The sequence below is a fragment of the Gavia stellata genome, chromosome 3 (genome assembly GCF_030936135.1).
Source record: "Gavia stellata isolate bGavSte3 chromosome 3, bGavSte3.hap2, whole genome shotgun sequence".
In the NCBI taxonomy this organism is placed as follows: Eukaryota; Metazoa; Chordata; class Aves; order Gaviiformes; family Gaviidae; genus Gavia; species Gavia stellata.
The window spans coordinates 2,663,411-2,684,035 of NC_082596.1; the positions used below are offsets into that span (position 1 = coordinate 2,663,411).

General features: G+C 41.6%; 1 protein-coding gene across 1 annotated transcript in view; it reads right to left on the reverse strand.

Moving 5' to 3' along the window:
- ADGRB1 (adhesion G protein-coupled receptor B1) overlaps positions 1 to 20,625 on the reverse strand; it is an 84,915-nt gene that overhangs the window by 14,062 nt on the left and 50,228 nt on the right. The window contains exons 8-11 of the mRNA XM_059836297.1: positions 9,398 to 9,569; positions 8,112 to 8,207; positions 5,368 to 5,422; positions 966 to 1,645 (exon numbers count right to left, since the gene is read on the reverse strand). Of these exons, the coding sequence (XP_059692280.1) occupies positions 966 to 1,645; positions 5,368 to 5,422; positions 8,112 to 8,207; positions 9,398 to 9,569 (1,003 nt within the window). The remainder of the gene's footprint in view (positions 1 to 965; positions 1,646 to 5,367; positions 5,423 to 8,111; positions 8,208 to 9,397; positions 9,570 to 20,625) is intronic.

Genomic DNA, 20,625 nt, shown 5'->3' on the forward strand with positions numbered 1-20,625 from the left:
GATGAAGGTTAGTAAGCGATTGATGCTGGTTAGTGGGCACAAACTGAACCACACGGTAGATAAAACAGGGAGAATCCTTCTCCTTTTCCTTCTTCCTACACCTTTAACGTGTTTCTCTGGCTCTTCATGATGGAAAGTGCAAGCCATTTAGAGGGATCCCTATCACTGAGCACCAAGGAGGGCTGAACATGGGCTGAGCATGGCAGTTTGGCCAATTCAAGCCTCTGTCCTGGTTATGAGCTTGCAGGTGGTTCACAGAACAGAAAGCAGAGAGGCTCAGCCAACTCATCTACTGGAGCTTTTGAGCATCATTCAGCCAAGACTAAAGTTGGGACAGCAATGGCCGAGACCTGCTCTCTGACGCTAGGCAAGAAAAGGGCCAGATGCTGAGAAGTGCAAAAACCAGGACAGACATCAGCATAAGATCTATGGTCTAGGGAGAACTGCTAATGTATGTAATGAGTTATCACAGGTCAGAAGGAGAGGGCTGCACTTATGCAAAACCTCTGACATCCCTCTGATGCTAAGAGCATTGTGAGGCATGCCTTAGGGACATTTTACACCTGCGATCACTACGGTTTTCTCATCTGTATCATGACTGAAGTCATCAAAATGGGAAACAGAGGCAGAGAATAGAAGGAGAAAAGGTAATGCAAGCCATGTGCCTTGCATTAAAATGAACAGACTTTGATAAGCTAACATTTTTATTGGACTTTGCATTGCCTGTAGGGCTAAAGACAGTCCATCCAGCAATGGAATATGTCTGTGGAAGTTACGAGGGATTTTAAACATTAGATTACAAAATAGTATCACATGCCAGTGATCCCTCATGATAATATAATACTGGCACTGCATGGTGGGCCACATTTGGCCTAAGGTGCTTTTATTGAAACACATGTTGTGGCCAGCGTTGAGGGTAGGGCATCATTCTGGTCTGACAACAAGACAGTAATTCACGCGCTCACCTCCAAGGAGCTCATGGAGAGGGTGGAGACGGTCTCACTCTTGGACACCACACCCGAGTTCCCTGAGTCACCTGTGTCACACAGGCTGTTGGGAATCTGTGACTCGTTGGAGACATTTTGCGGAGCCAGCTGCTGCTGTTGTTGTATCATGGGCGAACCTTGCACCTCACTGCACGTCATGGCTACAGGCTCCCGTGGAGGACTCTTGACAACAAAGCCTGGGTCAGTAGCCATACTGAGGTGGATGAGCCGTGTCTGGGGCATCTGGTCAATATTGATGCTGTATTTGCTCTCGTCTTTGGGCGGTTTGGCCCTTAAGGTAGACGTGTTGGTAGGCAGAATGACGTAGCTGGTGTCCAGCGTTTGCTCTTGTGCCCGGGAGAGTTCTGAGTCCAACTTCTTGAAGATGTCCCCATCACAGATGTAGATGGACTTAGGTGGCTGGTTCTTGTCCTTCTTCAGAGTGAGAGTGTGATTGCTGAACTCATTCAGGTTGATGGCCCCCAGGTAGTGTGGTGAGCCCTGAAGATGCATCTTGGAGACATTGGCTGGAAGACTGTTAAAGTTCGATGACCCCTTCTGGTGATTGAGTTTCAATTTCTCTTCATCCGGCAGTGATGGACGCTTCAGTGTTCCTGTGATGGTTGAGGTCCTGCAGGTGGTGATGTCTTTATTCAGCACTAGGGAGATAGACAAGTATCCTTAGCACCTCACCTAAGTTTTTGTTAACACTTCAATACACCTACCACAGTCACGCCATGCTAGCATGTTCCCTTGGACCTCTCAGAAAGAGGCTATGGTGGCAGAACAGTATTTTATACTGTTTTTTTTTTTTTTTAAATCCAGGATGCTGAAGGCAAAGGTAAAGCTAGAGAGGAAGAAGACTTTCTCATTTTGAAAGAATTCTTTATGCTGCAAATTTCCCAACACAATCACGGCCAAAACTCCAGACTAAGCCATCACATATTATTACATCAATAACAGTATCCTGAAGAGCAAATACATGTCTATATATTTAGTACATGTAGTATATGTATATATAATACATATTATTAGTGTATAAAAGAGTAAATTTTTAAAATAAAAGGTTGCTTTCATATAAAAAATTATTTTGATTCAGAAAATAGCTGAAATGCAGCATTATCAATGATTTCAAATGTAATTCTTTTTTTTTTGTTTTAAAGTCACCGAACTGCTTCAGGTTGGTCTTCTCCCAGGAACAGTTTTAGTGTCAATAATTGGGTGTTTTAAAACACACCATAATTTGTTAAAAATTTCTAACTGCTCTCCAAAAAGCTTACATTCTAGTAATCATGCCAAGCCTTTGTGAGAGCTAATTATTTAGTGTTCCTCAATTTCCCTTGAGGAAAGAAAGAAGTGCCATGAATATTCCTTAATAGGAGAGGAAAACCTTAAACTGAGGACGAGGTGAACATGCCAATTAAGAGGACACACAGACACTCATTCCTACACAACACGACATCTGCTCCTTTTCTAGGCATAAGCATCTATTGCTCAGTTGATTTCAGGCTGCAACAAAGACCTTAGGAAGATAATGACATCAGCCTTGATGTCTCCAGGGCATGGAAATCACAGACTGTGGGGCAGGGCAAAGTGGTGTGGGACTGAAGGCTACTTACCCAGTATTTCAGCACAGGAAAGGAGAAATAAATGCATGTTCCCCTTTCACCCATCCCAGAGGGGAAAAAAAAAGGTCCTTTTACTTATTTTTTTTTCTCAATGGACTAGAGACAAGGATCTTTGGGGTAACCTGATGCTATTCAGCTGCTCCATCTGGGACAGAGGCAGGACATGACATAGGCATCCCATAGGACTAAGGACACTCTAATTTTTCCACCAACTCATACTGGGAGCGATGGGTGCTAGAAGAGCAAAGCTCCCCTCTAAGACTAGAGAGCAGGCAAGGCAGGATGACAAGGAGACCAAGTAGAATCAAAGAACTTTTAAACAACTTTGAAAGCTAAACACACTGGGTGTAACTATGGCAGCCGCAGTCATCTTGACATTGCTAGAGGACACGCTAGGATAAATCAGAGCGTTACAGCGTATTCGTAGGATACACTGCGGGAAGATGTTACTGAAGTCAAACCCTTCACTTGGGAGTGTCAGTAAAGTTTATTGATTCAGGCTCTTCTCCATGCTCACATCAGCTGCAGAAAGTAGGTTTGGAGAGGTTTGCACTTGGCAATCTCCAAGCACGGAGTGGAGTGAGCTTTCAGCACTGAGCCATGGACCCAATCCTATCAGTGAATCTAAGTGAGGAGGTTACGAGCGGTATCAGGCGTATCTCCAATCCGTCATAACGTGAGAGCTGGTGCCTCCTGGAGAAATGATGGCCAGAAACCAACGGACAGATTTCTATTGTTTATTATTCAATGAGCAGAATGCATAGGATGATGCACCATATATAAAGGTCTCTGAAATGGGGATTATTAACTACTTAGCTTGGCGCAGACTAAGAGCACTTTATCAGAGGAGGACTATCTCTTCAGGCAGACATCAACAAAAAAATTGTATAGCTGTACGCTGGCAAAGGAAGGGAAGCCTAGGCTGTTAGCAAGCTGCTGATCCAGGCTCTTCTGCCCTGAAATCATGTGAAACCAATCAGCTCCTTCCTTTCCTCTGGGAAGCTCGATCTGGGAGCAAGAAACTCAGCAGCAGATCCAGAGAGGTTCTTTTATTGCAGGAGTCCAGGGTCTACCTTGGTTTCCAGCACGAGGTGGGCTGCTGGCTGTTTGTGCCAACACCCAGCCTGGATGCATGTTTGTTGAGCATGTGTTCAAGTCAGACCTGGTCTCACATGCACATTTTTTGCACGTGATTTTTTGGAACTGAGATGAGATCTTCAGTGTCAAAAAGGAAGGAGGAAGACAAATGAGAAGAGGGAGACAGCTAGAAATTAGATTAGAGAGTGTGAGACAGAGAGACAGAAAGAAAAAAATGGACAGACCCTGAAAAGAGATAAATGGACAGAAAGAGACCATGAAATAAGATATCACAGGGATAAGTGAGATAAATATACTGTGACTGTGATAAGCATAGGGAGAGGGAGTGAGGCAGAGAGGAGGACAGGAAAGGATAAATAAGATATAGATAGATATTAGATAGATAAATGATAGTGACAATGATAGACAATACACGGAAACACAGTGACAGAGATAAATGTTGACAGAGATAGAAATACATAAATACCAGGTACAGCAAGACAGACAGCTGAGGAGAGAGATAAATAAGTGATTGCAAGATAGAGAGAAAGAGATGAATTATAGATAAATACATTATAAGCAGATAAATAAATGATAGATTAGATAAAGAAAAAGCTAAATGAAAGGGACAGGTTGATGTGTATAGAAAGAGAGAGAGAAGGAGAGAAACAGAAAGAAAGAAAAAAGGGAGAGAAAGAGAGAGAAAGAGGGAAAGAAGGAAGGAAAGAAAAAGCAAGAAAGAGTAATGAAGAGAGAGAGAGAGAAGCTTCCCCATGATGGTAACTGAACACACAGTATGTACTGTCCTTGGCTAGGGGAGATCCTGGTTTGGAAGATATGAATTATATAGAATTGACAAGCAAGCTGGTACTTCTCTTGCTTGGGAGAGGGGAGAAGTTTGGGAGGGTAAATTAAAGCCTAAAATATCTACAAAGGGTAAGAAAAAACCACCAGCCAAATGGTCAGGCATGCCAGGACCAGGAGAGGATGAAACCTGCAGAGATGAACAGGTAGCGAAGGAGAATCCAGACAGCAGAGACACCCCCAGGGGAATGAGAGAAAAGGGAGTTATTGGGTACTGGGACCATCAACTCATGCAGATCTTCAGGATAAAAATGAATGTGTGTGATTGAACACACAGCAGAAAGGTGCAGGCAAAGGAGGAGAGGCCTGACCCACCTCCATATGTACAGGCAGCTTACAACTGCACTAGAAGTGCGCATGGAGCCAGGTGGAGTGGTGGGAAGGCTCTCCAGATTCCCGACCTTCTCAACGACACCTCTCCTGAGCACAGAGCTGTCCGAGGCTGGTGTGACCGGTGTGACCCCCGTGGACAGGGGTTGCTAAAGCAAAGAAGGATCATAGTAAGAAGAGATGGATCCAATCTCTTCTTCCTTGATACTCTTCTCTGCCACTGTGTAACATGGGCCATAGGTAAGAAATAATACCTCAAAGGCAAGGCTTAATCTTAGTTAAAAGGCCAAGAGGGCTACGAGGAAATAGGATAAGCAAAGCATAGGGGAGAACGAGGGGTGTTGCTTTCTTTTGGCCAGGGTTGAGAGTAAGGGCAGTCCACGCAAGTACATGCAAGCCACCAAGACACACACAAATAAAACAGAAAGGAGAAAAAAATGGCCTAGTTCAATCCCCAAACCAGGTCACTTGTTGATTCTCACCTGTGATGTGCTCACCTGATCTACAAGCCATATCCACGTCCTTCTCGAAATCGGTCTGAAAGACAGAGAACACAGAGAAGGTGGTCAAAAGGAGGTAGTGGGGGAAAGAAAACCATTTGGTAAATGCAAAAACCCAGTTTAATTAGTGAGGCAGACCCAACCATTGCCAGAAGAGTGCAGGAGAGACATTTTGCTTGGGCTTTGAAACATGGCAAACAGACCACCTGTGGCTTTTGAACCTCAGGCGGTGGTAAAGCTGTAATATTGCTTTTCAGCTGGATTCATCTGCTCATCCATACACTAATTTCTGGGCTGCCAGATTAAAATATCTCCCTGGAACACGTTTATGCACATTCCTGAAAAACAGGGGACAGGTTCCCGGCCTGATCTGCCTTGGATATATCACCCCACACTTAGTCTAAGTGGATTCCCCTCCGCTCATTAAAAAGATCTGTGGATGCTGCTGAGAACACTCCATACCCACTGGGTTTTCTTGTGATCTATCACCAAGCCACATGAAGTGGAAACAAGTCTCTGCTTCTGAAACTCTTGGTATATAAAATTAATGGTCCCTGCAAACACAAAGGCTGAATAACTTTTTCAAGTGGTCTGTACAGCCAAAGGAAACTCCCTTCTTCTCCCAGCATGAGTTAATCCTTTTTCTCAAGCTTTTAGCAGGTAACATTTCAGAGAACTGGATACATTGAGTCACAGTGGGCCATGAGTTTTCATGGACTAATGGAAAAGCCATAGACTAGCAAAAGTTAGAAGAGTTCACTGACTATTTCTAGCATAATTTCAGAAAGAAGACACTTAATATAATTGTATTAATGTGATCAAATGTATTCCAGTTTAATACTAAGAAAAGTGTGAAAAAAAATCCCCGTCCCCCTGGGATAAACACTTCAATATTAGCATGTTGAGATCCAAGAGTTTTTGAAGAGCTGGTTGAGGAATTATCTCAACCTTCTTGATGCTAATTTCTTAGTAAATTATATGGGATATCAAATAAATCTGAAAAGAATAGAAGAGAAATAAGACTGAACTAACTTTTAAATGGGCAAATGGGATGACACAGAAAAATATAATCTCATTTTCATGATAGGAGTTCCAGAAAAATGTAACTGAACAGCCTGTACTAGTTCTACTGATAAATAAATAAAAGATAGGTTTATATTTAATACCAGTCAACAAGATTTTGTGGAAAACAGTTCTACTCAGCTAAGCTTCTTTTCACTTGTTGGGCAGATTTGGAGATTACTGGAAAAGTTAACAGCAAAAATGCCATCCTGCAAAGCTTTTGATTTCTTTGGTTCTTTTACAACTCAGTCATTATAAAATAACATTCTACCCCTCTAAAAATATCAGTGAGGAGTCATCATTCACGTCTAGATTCCAGAGCTTTTTGTGCCTGAATGTGAAGAAACTGATTGTAAGCTCTCTATGTCTCAACACATCCATCAACAGTGCAGAAGTAAATGTAATCTCATTGCTAAAAAACTCCTAGCTGACACAGAATTTTGTAAGGTGGTTGATAATGAATGAAAACAGGGAGCTACACAGAGAGGCAAAAATCTGAAACTTCAGAATATAGCGCTTGGGATGGTGACAATAGAATAACAAATATAGCATCCACATTTTTAAAGGATGGTGAGAGTCTGAAGGGTATGTGGAAAAGGGTTATATAAATAATTTGAAAGGAAATGTCTTACAGAGGTAGAATAAAAAAGCTCAGTGTGTTAACTTATTGAAAAGAAGATTGAGACTGGATATGATTATGGTGTCTATTATTGAAGGAGTGAAAGTACTAGGCATGCAAGGGGCTTTCTAATTACACATAAATAGGCATGGCAAGAACCTGTCTTAAAATGAGAAGACTATGCATTTAAATTAGAAACGATGCACCTGTTTTTAACAAACACCTATGAGGTGTTGTAGAATTAATTATCTCTTGATGTCTTGACCTAAAGATTGCGCTGTTTGAAATGAGACCTCGTACCCAAGCATAAGCTACTTAGCTTAGCACAGGAGCAACTGGAAAAAAAACATCATTGGGTTATGATACAGGTCTAATATTAACCAGACGATTTTGGAACTTGTTCAAATCTTGTGATTGTCCTCACGTCCTTACCCCAACCTCAGAAATCAAATGCCTCTTATACCATCTACATCATAACATTGAAGCAGATGCAAGACTATTCCCCATAGCTTATTCTTCTATGGCTTTATCTAGGCTGTTTGTACAGGACTTACACAACAGGACCAAGGTTTACAGTGTTTAAACTATATTCCAGTGAAGCAAAGTAAACAAGTGTGCTTTTGAGAGAAACAAATCCCTTTGAGACAGCATTATCACAATAATGACCCAACACACTGTGATTAAAACAGTATTAAACTACTGCCTCCTAGCTCTAGCTAGGATAAGGCAGTGTGACAAGGATGAAAAGGTCTGGAAGACCTGGTAGGTATATTTTGGCTTTGTATTTTCTGGGAAAGAAAGGATCTCACCAAGATGTCTGCAAAACCTGGTGTGTAAGTTTGAGCCCCTTAATATTACAAAGAAAAGAAACCGGCTTTGTGTGAAAGAGCCTATGCTAAGTGCTACGTTTGTTCAAGCACAGGTTTAAAGGAAAAAAGAATGATGATTGCAAAATCTGTGATGGACAGAGACCTTTGTTTATCAGTTATGAGTTAAAAATGTCCATATGTCACTTAATAATAGACTAGGTGGTAGTCTTCCGTACCATTAGCTGAGCGTGTCCGTTCTGAAATGACCCCCCTGAGTCCCCGTTGCCCTCTTCCTGACGATCTACTACTCGGCACTTCACAGCATCCTGGACCTGCAGGAACAAATGGATTTGCAAAAGTCAAAGTCAGGCAGGAATACCAAACCATATTAAATACTGCTGAAGAAAAAAAGAAAAATGTGCTTGGTAGATCAAAAGAACATGGATCCAACTATAGTAACATTCAGGTACTCATTTCAGATGGTTTATATGTCACATATCTCACATACTAACAGAGTAACTCAAAGGTTTTACTGGTATCCTGGGTCACTGTGTTGGTCACTTCTAGTTGCTTGATTTATACAGTCAAGAATAAAAATGTCTTCTATTTTGCAGCTTGCAATACATTTACAATGGATGCTATTGCATAGATCATTATATTGGGGTCTACAATGTCTGATTATGATCCTGTATTGGCTGTAATACATATCTGATCCAAAACTCACTGAAATCAATGGAAAAAAATGCCAGTAACTGCAATGGGAGTTAAATGCAGGTCCATATTCATAATGCAATTAGTTGAAGGAGTCTCAGCCAAGCCAGTGGTGTAATTCCATTGATTTCATTGGCCTGACATAAGAAATTAATCTGTTTTACTTAATTTAAAGGAGCTGTAAGAAGATAAAATGAATATTGAAAAAAAACCCCTTCCTGTCTCTGTTATTAATAGCCTGTCCACTCAGTAGGATGAAAGAATAAAAGAAACATAAAAGATTCGTCCTTTTCTTCCCTGATATAATTTGCCATTTTAAATCTCCACAGGGAGGCTGGAGAGAATTTACTCAATTTCCTTGCTTGATTATTACTAGCTTTACTTTCTAGCTCAAATATCTAGGCGCTAATGCCAACATGCATTCATTCTGTAAATCTCGGTGCACGTTGCCCCTCTTGAAATCAAAGAAAGGAATTTTTTTTCTTAATATTCCGTTTTCGGAGGTGGGGTGTAAACATTCTGGAAATATTAATTTTGGTGTTATACAACCAAAACCTGACATGTTAGCTAATCTAAGACCATCCCCCAAGTTCCACCCTGCAGTACATTCAGTGTGACAACCATTGATTCATCCCTCCTTCCCTCTGACCAATACTACCATGGTCATTTTTGTGGTCACTGCCTACACAAAGGCAAAAGTTCATAGGATTAGAGAAGCTACCAGGCTGACTGGGCATTTTTTCAGATGTTTCAGATGTTTTCTATGGGAAGTATGTTGGTTATATAAAAGAGAATGACTCATTTGTCTCACCTCCCGCCTTAGGATGCAATGGACCATAACGATGACAAAGCCCTCCAATGAGTCAAAGACAGCAAAAAGGATCTGGAAGAGTGCTGACCGCCGATCTGTGATTGCCAGAACTGCAGACATCCAGGTGAGAGCCAGGAGAGGTAGGACCACGCAGGAGCTCCAAAGGGATGCCCTGTCAAGGGAGAGGAAAAGAGAATTCAATTCCACTTCAGCCTCACCCGCTTCCACATGGGATGCTAATTCAGCCTCCTGATCCCATGGGGCTTCAGAAGACTTCTTCAGCAAACGTATACTTGTGCTAGATGTCTTCTGAGCCCCTGTCATAGGGAAGCAGGAAGATGCTTTGCACACTCACACTACCAAAACAGGTGACACACGTTTCTACGGGAGGGACTACTTTTCAATGGTGCAGTCATGCATAAAACTTGAGGTGGGGAGGAAGGATGCAGATACCTCACTCCCCCTTTCACACCCTTCCCACTCTATGTCACTAGTCCACAACGATGGCATTTCCCAAGGAGGGGAGACAAAATACAATCACTGTAGGTTGCCAAAGGGAAGGGGAACAGTTGCAGCAGAGACTGGTTTGTCACGATGGCTGTCAGTACTTGGGTTACAGACACTTGGACTTCCACAGCACATGGAAGACACCAACACTGGGGACATGTGTCACAGTTTCAAGTGACTAAAACAGAAAAGCATAGAGCTGATGTGGAGACTGATATTTTGCTGTTGCTCCCTTCCTCTACAGCTGATGGTCCCTACAACACTACATCAATGAATATCAGGAGAACTGATACCTGACCTGACTTTTCTGCGAACAGAAAATTTTTCTGCTTTCTTGTGTGATCTCCCCAGCTGAATGCTTTGAAAAAAAACACAGTTGTTTCCATATTCAGCAATTATTGTAAATGAGTTTATTCTTGGGTGGACATTCTGGGTTAAAATAACTAAAGATTCAAGCCACTTCTTAATTCAGAAGACAGAAAACCAGACAAAACAGTTTTCTGTAATGCAAGTACTGCCCCATGAACCTCCACTTTATCTATGAATGATGCTCTAGCAACGGGAAAGCAGCTCTGTTCCCATGGACTATTTAATCATTCAGCTCTCTGACCAAAAAGAGTCCCAAGCAATTTTAACAACTTACTAGGGAGATTTTAAACTGTCAGTCATCCTATATATTTGGCAGCACTGGTGCACCAAGAGTACCAGGAGAATTTCTCTGTGGGCTTTTATCTAGCAAATAAGAGTAGACCTATGCACAGGCTGAATAACAAGTTGAGCTTCAAGATTTTTCTGCGTAGAAAACCTCAACCTATATACTAACAAACAAATACAGGCAACACAATAAATTACAGGACAGATATCATGACACACGTTTTACGGTACTTACATGGGACTTGCTTACCATTTTCTGCTATATGATCAAGTTTCTAATAATGTTTACTTGCTGGTTACCCAGGTACCACTCTCACAGACCTCAGTGAGAGTTTTACCTGAACAAAGCTGGAGTTTGGACACAATGGACATCAGGATGTAACGCCCTGGCTTCAGTTAAGAGTTTTTCAAGGATTGTTACATCAATTCTGCTGTAATGACCACATACTGAAGTGACAGGTTATTTTTATAGTCATAATGACGCTCTGATTGCAAATATTTCTACAACCTGTCCAGACTCAGATTTGTTCCTTAGTGGTATTATTAAGCAATGTAATTTACCTCAGGGAGCAGATAAATGGAATATACTTTTTTTTCAATTAAAACAAGCATTATGAGACTTCCATGTAAGGTAAGGGCCATGATATAATCTGATACCTTGTAATTTTATACAGGATGAAAACTGAATGTTTTTCAATGTCCAATATGAATTATAATTTCAAAGTTTTATTAAAAAAAAAAAAAAGCAGCAGCCAGACAGCCCTCAACCAAACAACTCCTAACCAGAAGTTTTTATTCTACTTCTCCCTCAGCCCTCTGAAATCTGCCTCATTGTACTGAAATGTCTCTTTGCTATCATTTGCAGCAATGCATTAATAAAACTGTCTAAGCAGTAAGTAAGTGCAGTGAAAAAATCACAGAGGCAGAAAAGCCAAATGGAAAGAGAAGGCTTGCTCCATAACATGCCACTCTACATGTGTCTTCCATGCAAGTATCAGCAAACACAACATGCCTGATGCGTGGCTTGGTAGATGAAATCATTCCAGTGGCAACTTGCAATTGTGATTGCTGGAAACCAGCAAAGTTAATAGAGGCTGCTAGAAAAGGTCTGTACCAGGCTTTTGCTTCCTGACATTATCTGGTCTCCCAGCATAACTCTTAATCACACATATGTGTATCTTACTGCCACCAACATGCAAACAAGAAACCTGGCAATCACATCTGAGAATGGAGCTGACCTGTAAGTACAGGTCTGAACCAGCCATCTAAATTTGGATGGGTTTTCCCTTCTTGAAAAGAATTGCAACATCAGATTGACAATGATTTGGATCTGGATCCAAGATTTAGATGTGGATTTGGGGTTGTGAGGGATGCTGCTGAGGAGATAAATTATGTTTCTCTTTAGCAAATGGTTAGATTTCAATCCACTAGCTTCAAAACCTACTTAAAAAAAAATATGTGGGTACCCTGCTTTAACAAGGCACTGCTTGAGTCTATTTGCTATCCAGCGCACAGATGCAATGATCCACAACTACAGTGGGCTCCCTTCCAAGCTCCTGCTGTCTTCATGCTGGACTCAATGACTCCTTCCCAGCTCCTTGCTCTGTGTGTCTCCATACGGGTGAACTATTCATCTTTCTTCTGAGTCGAAACATGGACTTCATTATTGCTCCCAACATAAGCAACCTTAAATCACCACTTAAATCTCTGCCCTTCCAACCAGATGATGAAAACAGTATTACAATACATATTCAGCTGGAGTAAATCAGGATTTTCCCAACTGACATGTGCTGACTTACACCAGCTAAGAGAATGGCCTTTCTGCTCTCTTTGTGATTCACCTTGCAGATGCCTTCTCAACAATATTCATCCCTTACAAACGTTATGGAAATGTTGCTTGACACTTAATGCATAATCTTTATTCTCAGGAAGCAGATGGCAACAGGTCATAGGAATGTAACTTACTCTAATTTCACTTTCAGAGCTCTGCTTAGCTTTTGAAATATTAAATTAAAAGAAAGTTCCATTAAAAAAAATCATATCAAGACTGAAATTTCAGAAGAAGACTCAGGGGAAGATAAGTGGGTTTCCTGTGACATTGCCCTTAATTCTACTTGCTGTTGGCTGAATTCATAGCAGAACTCATACTTCTGCCACCTTTCCACCTGTCCCTTTTTTAGGAGATACTGTGCATCCTTAAAAGGTTCCAGAACAACTTACAGGACTTAAGAAACTTCATGTTATGGTGCCACATGATGTGAGATGAAATGATGATTTGTTATATAATGACATTGTGATTACCTAATGACTCTTCATTATGGATTATCTACAATCAATGAATCCAGGATTTTTATTGCTTGAGACAAAGGAATTAGCTGTCAGATCCTCTTATCTGTCCCATATATGACAGTACTCATGATGAGTGACAGCAATATCAAGGGAAGATCGTTGCACTGCATTGTGGAAACATGATGCTGGTTTATTGTGTGATGACCATGATGTGACAATGTCACTCAGCAGTACAGTTGTAGTGTCATGTTGTTCCGCCCCAACACACCACGCTACTGCTGCATTGCAGAGGAAGGGTGTTACTTTGGGATATGGCAATGCCACAGCACAGTGAAACCAAGTATAATTACAATGACGTGTAACAACATGGCCACGTGATAACATGGTCCACATCTAGCATGGCAAAGACTTTGCCTTATGAAAGCACATAGCAGACCCAGCTCTGGCAACAAGCAGATGATGGCCTTTGGTCGAAATGTCAAAAACTAGCTGTGGTTTTGTTCTTTGTCTAGCTGGCAGCCTTCAGAGTCTTCATCTTTGCAAAGGAAGCAGGATAAACTGATGGCACTTAGACGATAGCAATGGAAAGAGCAAAAAAAAAGTTCTTGGATACAAAGATCTACATGAAGAAAGATTAAGAGGCCTGCACCCTGACAAAAGGCAAGGGGGACACACTACATGCCAACAAATATGTAAAGGGCCATTATAAAAAGATAAGTGATCAATTCTTCTCATTACTCAACACTGACAGGACAGCCAGTACCATAAGGTAAAGAAGCAGCAAAAGGAAAAATAACTTTATAATTCAGAAAGCAGCTCCTGGAGAGGAGCTCTGAAAAGGGAGATGGTAGGTGGACTCAACACATAAGACAATGGATGGCTCCTTACATGCTGCACAGAGTGCACACACTCCTCCACTGTTCTGATGAGTGTGCTATTCCTGCATCACAGCAGTTCTGCTACAGGAAAACCACAGTACAAGGATTTACTTTATTCATTCTCTCATGCTTTATCCCTCCTCTAACTTATATTCCTCCTAAAAGCAAGAGTGTTGTCCCAATTTCAGGGACAGTTTCAGAGAAACACCCTTTAACTCAATGCCCATATAACCAAGATAGGAAATCTGTATCTAGAAAAGAGGGGGCACTGTGCAAGCTCTTCCCATGCACAGGCAACACAGAAACACAAGATATTATTTCTGTTTTCTCCAAAAGATGATTCTTCTCTCAGTTGCTGCTACCTGAACCACACAACTAGGGGAACAGGAGGTAATGAAGCAGCTATGGGCAGACTGCTTAATTATTCACCCCTAATAAGGGAAGTTGTTCTTCGACAGTCCAAGCAAGGACCTGCAGGGCCCAAGTACTCTCCCCAGGTAAGGATACAATTTCAAATTCCTTGAACTATGAGAACAACACTGTCCTGACGAAGGGTCTCCTTCATAAAACCAGACATACATGGAACACACTGATTCATATTAGTCCTGGAAATACAATAAGGGCAGAAAATTTGACATCTAAGACTTCCTGAAATGACTTTGAGCCAAGGAAAAGAGCAAATCCCTTAGATGGGAGATTTGACACATGAGCTTCTGATAATGTAAGAGGGATGATGCATGAGAAGGGTCATGAGGACTCCCTGACATTGAATCTTGGTTGCCTGCAAGAAGAATACACTGTGCCAGGGCCTTAGTCTTGGGCCAGTCTCTTCCCTATGGTCAGAACTTGAGAGTCCGTATTTGCAATGCACTGCCTGGCAGGAATTCCTTCCATCCATCCACCCATCCACCCATCCACCCATCCATCCATCCATCCATCCAATAGCAGTCCCTGGTATCTGCAGTGAATGTCCTCGTTCACAGCAGGTACAAAGAAATGGCATGCCCCGAGATATTTTTTCCCTGTCTCAGATAAAAAATTTTTACAGGTAGCACAGACATATTAATTACAAGGCAGTATTTCACAGCCTGAGGCTACCCTACAGGCAGTAATGAAAGGAAGGAAATGTGGGAACAGAGGTCTTCCAATGGCAAAATATGCCCAGCATCTTCTCCAGAACAACCTAAAGGGAAGGGGTTTTTTAACCCACAGCTGTCAAGTCTAGCTAACCCTTAACAGGTCATAGACATCCAAAGATTTCTTTTTTATCATTTCCCAAGTCAAGTAATTGCACAATTTCCAGTGCATATTTTTGTCACTTCTGTCATGATTACTACCTGCTCTCCCAGCAGTGGTTTACCATGTTTTCCCTCAGTTCTACATCCCCTTCTCTGACTCCTTCTCTCTCAGACACAGATACTACCACAAAGAGTTGCTGAAAACTTCTATGATTTCCAAAAGCCAAGAAAAATGGACAGAAGGATCTATCCTTTCATGCCATGCTATCCCAGAAACGAGCCTCTGAAACCTATGGGAGGTAAGCTGGAGAGGGCAGGAACAAGGCAGTAACATCCTTGATGTGCTTTCTACCAAACAACTATGGCTAATTCCAGGTCATAGAGGAGCCAGGAATCCTCATGGCATCTGATTTACATTACAAGACTTCAAAACTGAATGGCAAAGCTGGTCCAAGGTCTGGGATGAAGGCCAGCAGAATGGTGGCAGTGGCATGAAGCATAATCAGGGCTTTGCCTTATTGACAACCTCATTTACAATAGATTTGAAGGAAGAAAAACAGAAACAGTTCAGCTGCAGAATGAAGTGGGTGATACGGGTAGATGGGGGCTGAGTGAACTAATTCGTGCATTACTCAGTGGTCCCTTTGCAAGAACAAGAGCATAGGACACCAAGACAAACAACAAAAAGTGTACTGGAATTTATCATCTAAGGTATTCTATCTGCTGGGAAATAAAAGACATATCCTCTTACAAAAACCCTCCAATTTCTATCAAGCCACTTAAATTAGAAAAGCAGGATAAGTAGGAGATTTGGATTTCATATCCCTTTTTTTCTGTTTTGAAGATGAATCAGAATATATGATTTATGACAGACCAATGTCAGACAATATGGGAGCAGAATTTGAGATTGCTTTGCTTTTTAAATGAATTTACTATGAACTGAGAGCCTCTCCTATTTAACAGCCTGATTTATTAATAGTAAAGCTTCTGCTGGTTTAGCATTCCTCTGCAGTCACAGGGAACCAAAATGCAGTGACCTGCTGATTCCAGACTTGCGGTACGCGTGTCTGGAGCAATGCCGTCTCACCATCTCAGCTGGACACTGTTGCAAAAGGTAAGTAAACGACTTCAGCAGTGAAAAATAAATGAGATTTTGTTTAGCTTTTGCATCTTATAGAAACTTTGAGCTCTTAATAGAGGTGATTGCGTGTTCTCTTTTTCTAAGGACAATTGGTTGTTTTTCAAAAATGTACATTTTCCCCTAAACTCTTTTGGATTTTATATAAATGGCTCAGTTTTCAGAAAAAAAGAAGAAAACCTTGTGTTTTGATTTTCTTTTATATTTGTACATTCTGAGATTTAGCACTCACTGCCTATTTTTGCTTAGATTGATTAAAGGTAGGAGTTTTCAAATTGCAGATGTCTAGATCTGAGACTGTTTCTTTCACACATTTTACGTAAATTACCTTAGACATCAAAGCCAAAATATAGCATCACTTGGAAATGAACTAGATTAGATAATAAAATTTCAAAAAGGGAAGGAAGGAAGACAAATCTTCTCTCATCGCTCTCCCTCCTACCTCAACCTTTGGGAAAAAAAGCCAACTATATAAATAGCAACAATTTCTCCCGCAGACCAAAACTCTGGTATTTTCTTTTTTTTTTTTTAACTAACTCCAGCAGCATCTAAGAAGAGATTTAACAGCATTTGACTTGTGTAACTCAGAGCTATGAGAAACACTTTAAGATTCTGAGAACTAATTCCAAGTGCTTTTAGGGGTCCAAAAGAGGCAGTCAACACTTATCAAATCAGAACTGCAGCCCTAAGAGGTATTAAGCTTAATAGGAGAAAAAAACACTTAGAAGTGATTTGCCAACTCACTTATATGATACTGAATGCTCTGCAGCCTCTGGAGTAAAAAACTCAAGCACATGCTTAAGTGTTTGACAAAGCTGGAGCTTGAGGCCCCCATTTACCATCAAAATTAATGGGAACCACATCTTTAAGTCTGTAACTCCAAGAACTAAATTAAATGGGGGCATTAAACATATACCCAGCTTCCAACAAATGAAGAGTCCCTTTGTCTTCCATGGGCTGCTCACATGCTTAAATCTAGGCATGTCATGAAGTACTTTTCAGGATCCAGCCCATCAGCTTTTGCTCCAGGGATGTTGCAGGAGCCCTACACTACTCATGGCCCACAGAATGAGGTCAGGGAGAGTTAGGGATGTGGGGAGGTGGGCAGGGACACAGGGAGAGAAAACAAACAAGGGCTGGTGAGTGCAGGGAAATGAAAGAGGGAAATAAAATAAATTAAAAAAAAAAGAAAGTGGAAAGAAAGAAAGAAAAGAAGTTGAAATTAGAGGAACTAACATGGCGTTACTGGTGGCTGTGGCCGAAACTTCAGCAGAAGAAACTACTCCACACTTGGAACATTTGAGCGTCATGCCGTAAAGGGGCACTGCCATCTGACTGCAATTAAAACCAAAAGACTGAAACAAAACAAAACACTTTGCTTATGAACACAAACGTAGAAAGGAAAGGGAAAGAGAAGCCAAAAGAAAGAAAGAACGAAAGAAAGGAAGAAAGAAGAAAGGGAACCAACCAACCATACCCAGTTTGAAAAGAGAAATGAAAGACAGGCAGGAATAAAACTCTCATCTGTACCACTCCAGATGCGGGAAATGGGAAAAAAAGTACAATTCAGAGACGTGTTGGTGCCGCTGGAGAGGGTGGAACTGTGTTGGTGAATGTTTTGCCAGATTCAGGGTGTGTCTCTCTGACACACATGGAAGAGAAACCAGTACTGCTCTCCCAGTCTCCACCTCCTTCTTTTGGTTTGTTTTTGAGAAATTGCTCTTTTCCCTCCTGGCCTTTTTGCTCCAAAACAAAAAAGGTGGCAGGGTTGTACAGTAGAAGGCAAGAAGTAGGGCTGTGGGGACTGTGTCTGCTTATTTTCTTTCCTAAAGTCATAGGGTTAAGTCATATATTTTCTCCACTGGCCCTTGTGTGTTAATCCTCGCCTTGGTGGAGATACCCACATGGCAGCTGAAAATACCAGGAGACAGGCCACTCTTTGGTTGCTTAATCTGTGATGAAGGACATGCAAATGGGACTGTTTATGTCCTGGAAGTTAAGCACGAGCTTGGGTTTTTTGTATTACCATCAACCTGCCCTGAAGTCAGCTGCCTGGCTGACTACTTACGAGACATTTGTTCTCTCAGATCTTGTTTTGGAGCTGAAAACATCTTTGGGATGAACCCTGAGACTTATTCACACCAGTTGCTCCCACTTTTTCTGGATGGGAACCATCAGAACCACAGAACCAGGACATTGTGGGCTGCTGGTATAAGGGGCTGCAGGGATATGCTAAAGGGCATGTCCTCATGATTTTTAGAAGCTGATGTGTGTGAACCCACCTAGCTGACAAGCCAGCTCTTACTCAGGAGCCCAGAAGCCACATTAGCTTGGCATTGGCCCTGTTTCTTCTCAGGATTTACTAGTTTGTGTGCGTTCTCTGACTTGCACAGATAGATATCCACATCAGATCTGGCTTAGAAAACGGGCAGGAGTCTACAAAACATCGTACAGACCTGCATACAATGCCTGATATCAGAGAAGGCATGAACGTCACTGCCAAAGGACAGTAGGTCTCTCACTCTTGGGTGATGGCAGTGCAGCTGGTGAGGGGTGATGTATGCAGGTACCAGAGGTCGGGGGTTTTACAGCCTTACCCTGCCTGGGACAGAGATTAGGAAACTTGACAGATAGTTTCTTAACTTTTATGTCTTTGTGTTCAGTCTCACTGCAGAAAGGGCATCCCCATGAGCACCAACACAGCATTGTCAGTGGTCCTAGTGGCCCACTTTCATGTGGCTATTGATTGGTCTTTTAATTAATTACAGTGACATAAGCCATTACTCCCTTCCAGAATAATGGCTAAGGCATCCCACAGAAACTTTCAGTCTTCAGACACAGAGAAAAGTAGCTCGTGTGTCAATAGATACATATCTTCCAGGAAGGATGGTGTAAATCCAGGGAGGACAATGGCTGAACCAAAGATAAAGTGGGTCTTGAGAAGCATTAAGTGCACGACCCTTAAAAAAAGACAGCTTAACCCCAGATCTATAAGCCACAAAGAACAGATAAGCAGAGAGACAGAGAGAGGCAGAGATAGGCAGCAAAAAGAAAGTAGATTGATTTGAGGAATTTGATGGAAAACTATACCAGAAAAAACATGAATGACACTGAATCACGAAGAACTGGCCAAAAGACCACTATAACACACAACTGTAACTGCTGTTGGGTGTATTTATGCAGAAAGTTGTAAGCAGTAGGCACAGATGTGGGTACATTTATATTCTAATTTGTCCTTGTTGGGGGCATGAGGTTGTTAATATATTGAATTTCCATAGCAGGTTTATATTGGTGCCTGTACGTATGAAAGGGTAGCTAATGAAATAATCACAGTGAATAATGCATTCATTTAATTTAGCTTTTTCTGCTTCCTAAATATTCACAAACAGCTTACAGTCTCATCTGGTGTGTTCACTGGAGCCTGGACTTTGCTACCGTTTATTGAACAGTGCTTTACACCACACATGGCCCAAAGAGCAGGAGCACTGCTTCCAACATGACATTCCCAGAAGAAGGGCAATCCAAATCTGTTCCTATTTTAATGTACTTATTATCTTTCCAATTACTTTCTTCTCTATGCACTGACAATCCAGCTCTGTTACATCCCGCCAGGACAGTCACGCAGAGAATATTTCACACAAGGTATTGGGGCAAACTTTCTCAAGTCCTCTCTATAATCAACGAAGAGAGGAAAGAAGTAAAGGTCCTCTAAGGGGCAAGTTGGAACAACTAAATAAGGCTCCTGTCTCTCTCCAGTAGTTACAGAGGAAGCCTAGGGAGATTAAACTCAGCAGGCTAAAATTAGCCTTTGTGAATATACCCTATAGTCTCATTCTTCTTCCCTGGCTGCGTGAGCACACAAATGCTTCTGGAATAAACGCTGGCTGAATAAATTTAAAATTCATTGTAAAGGCTCCTGCGTCTGACATTAAAACCTTCGTTTTTAGTACCAGTTCTGTCCATAGAGCTCAAACACTTGTCGGTGCGGCTGACCACGAACGGAGACCGTTCTGCTGGGAGACACTTGCACGGTTTTCTCCCGTGGCCGGACAGTAGTTGGGGCAGTTGTGTGTGTTCCTCCAGCTGTCCGGGTAATCACACCCAACTCTACAGCCCGGTTTTGTGATAGATCTATAAAGTCATTGCCATTAGAAAGTCAACGTTTTCTGACAGATGTGACAACAGTAATCATAGCAATTTCCTCTGCTAAGTATCGGGCAAAACCTATCATGTCTCAGGTATTATTTCATGGGAACTGTTAGGACTGATTTTTTTGTGCCAACCAATCTGCGGCACGTGTGCTGGGCTCCTCTTAGTGTTCAACAGATCTTTTTTTTCCCTATTTTTGTTTTTTTCCCTTTGCTTTTGTTTTTTGCAACACTGAACCATACTTCTTGCCTCTGCTAAAGGAAACACAATGTTTCTTTATACCATCTCCTCAGATCCAAACATCTCCAAGGCCGTTACTCATTCTGATGATCTTCAGATCTACCTTCCAACACGGTTCCCAAGCCCAGGCCAGAA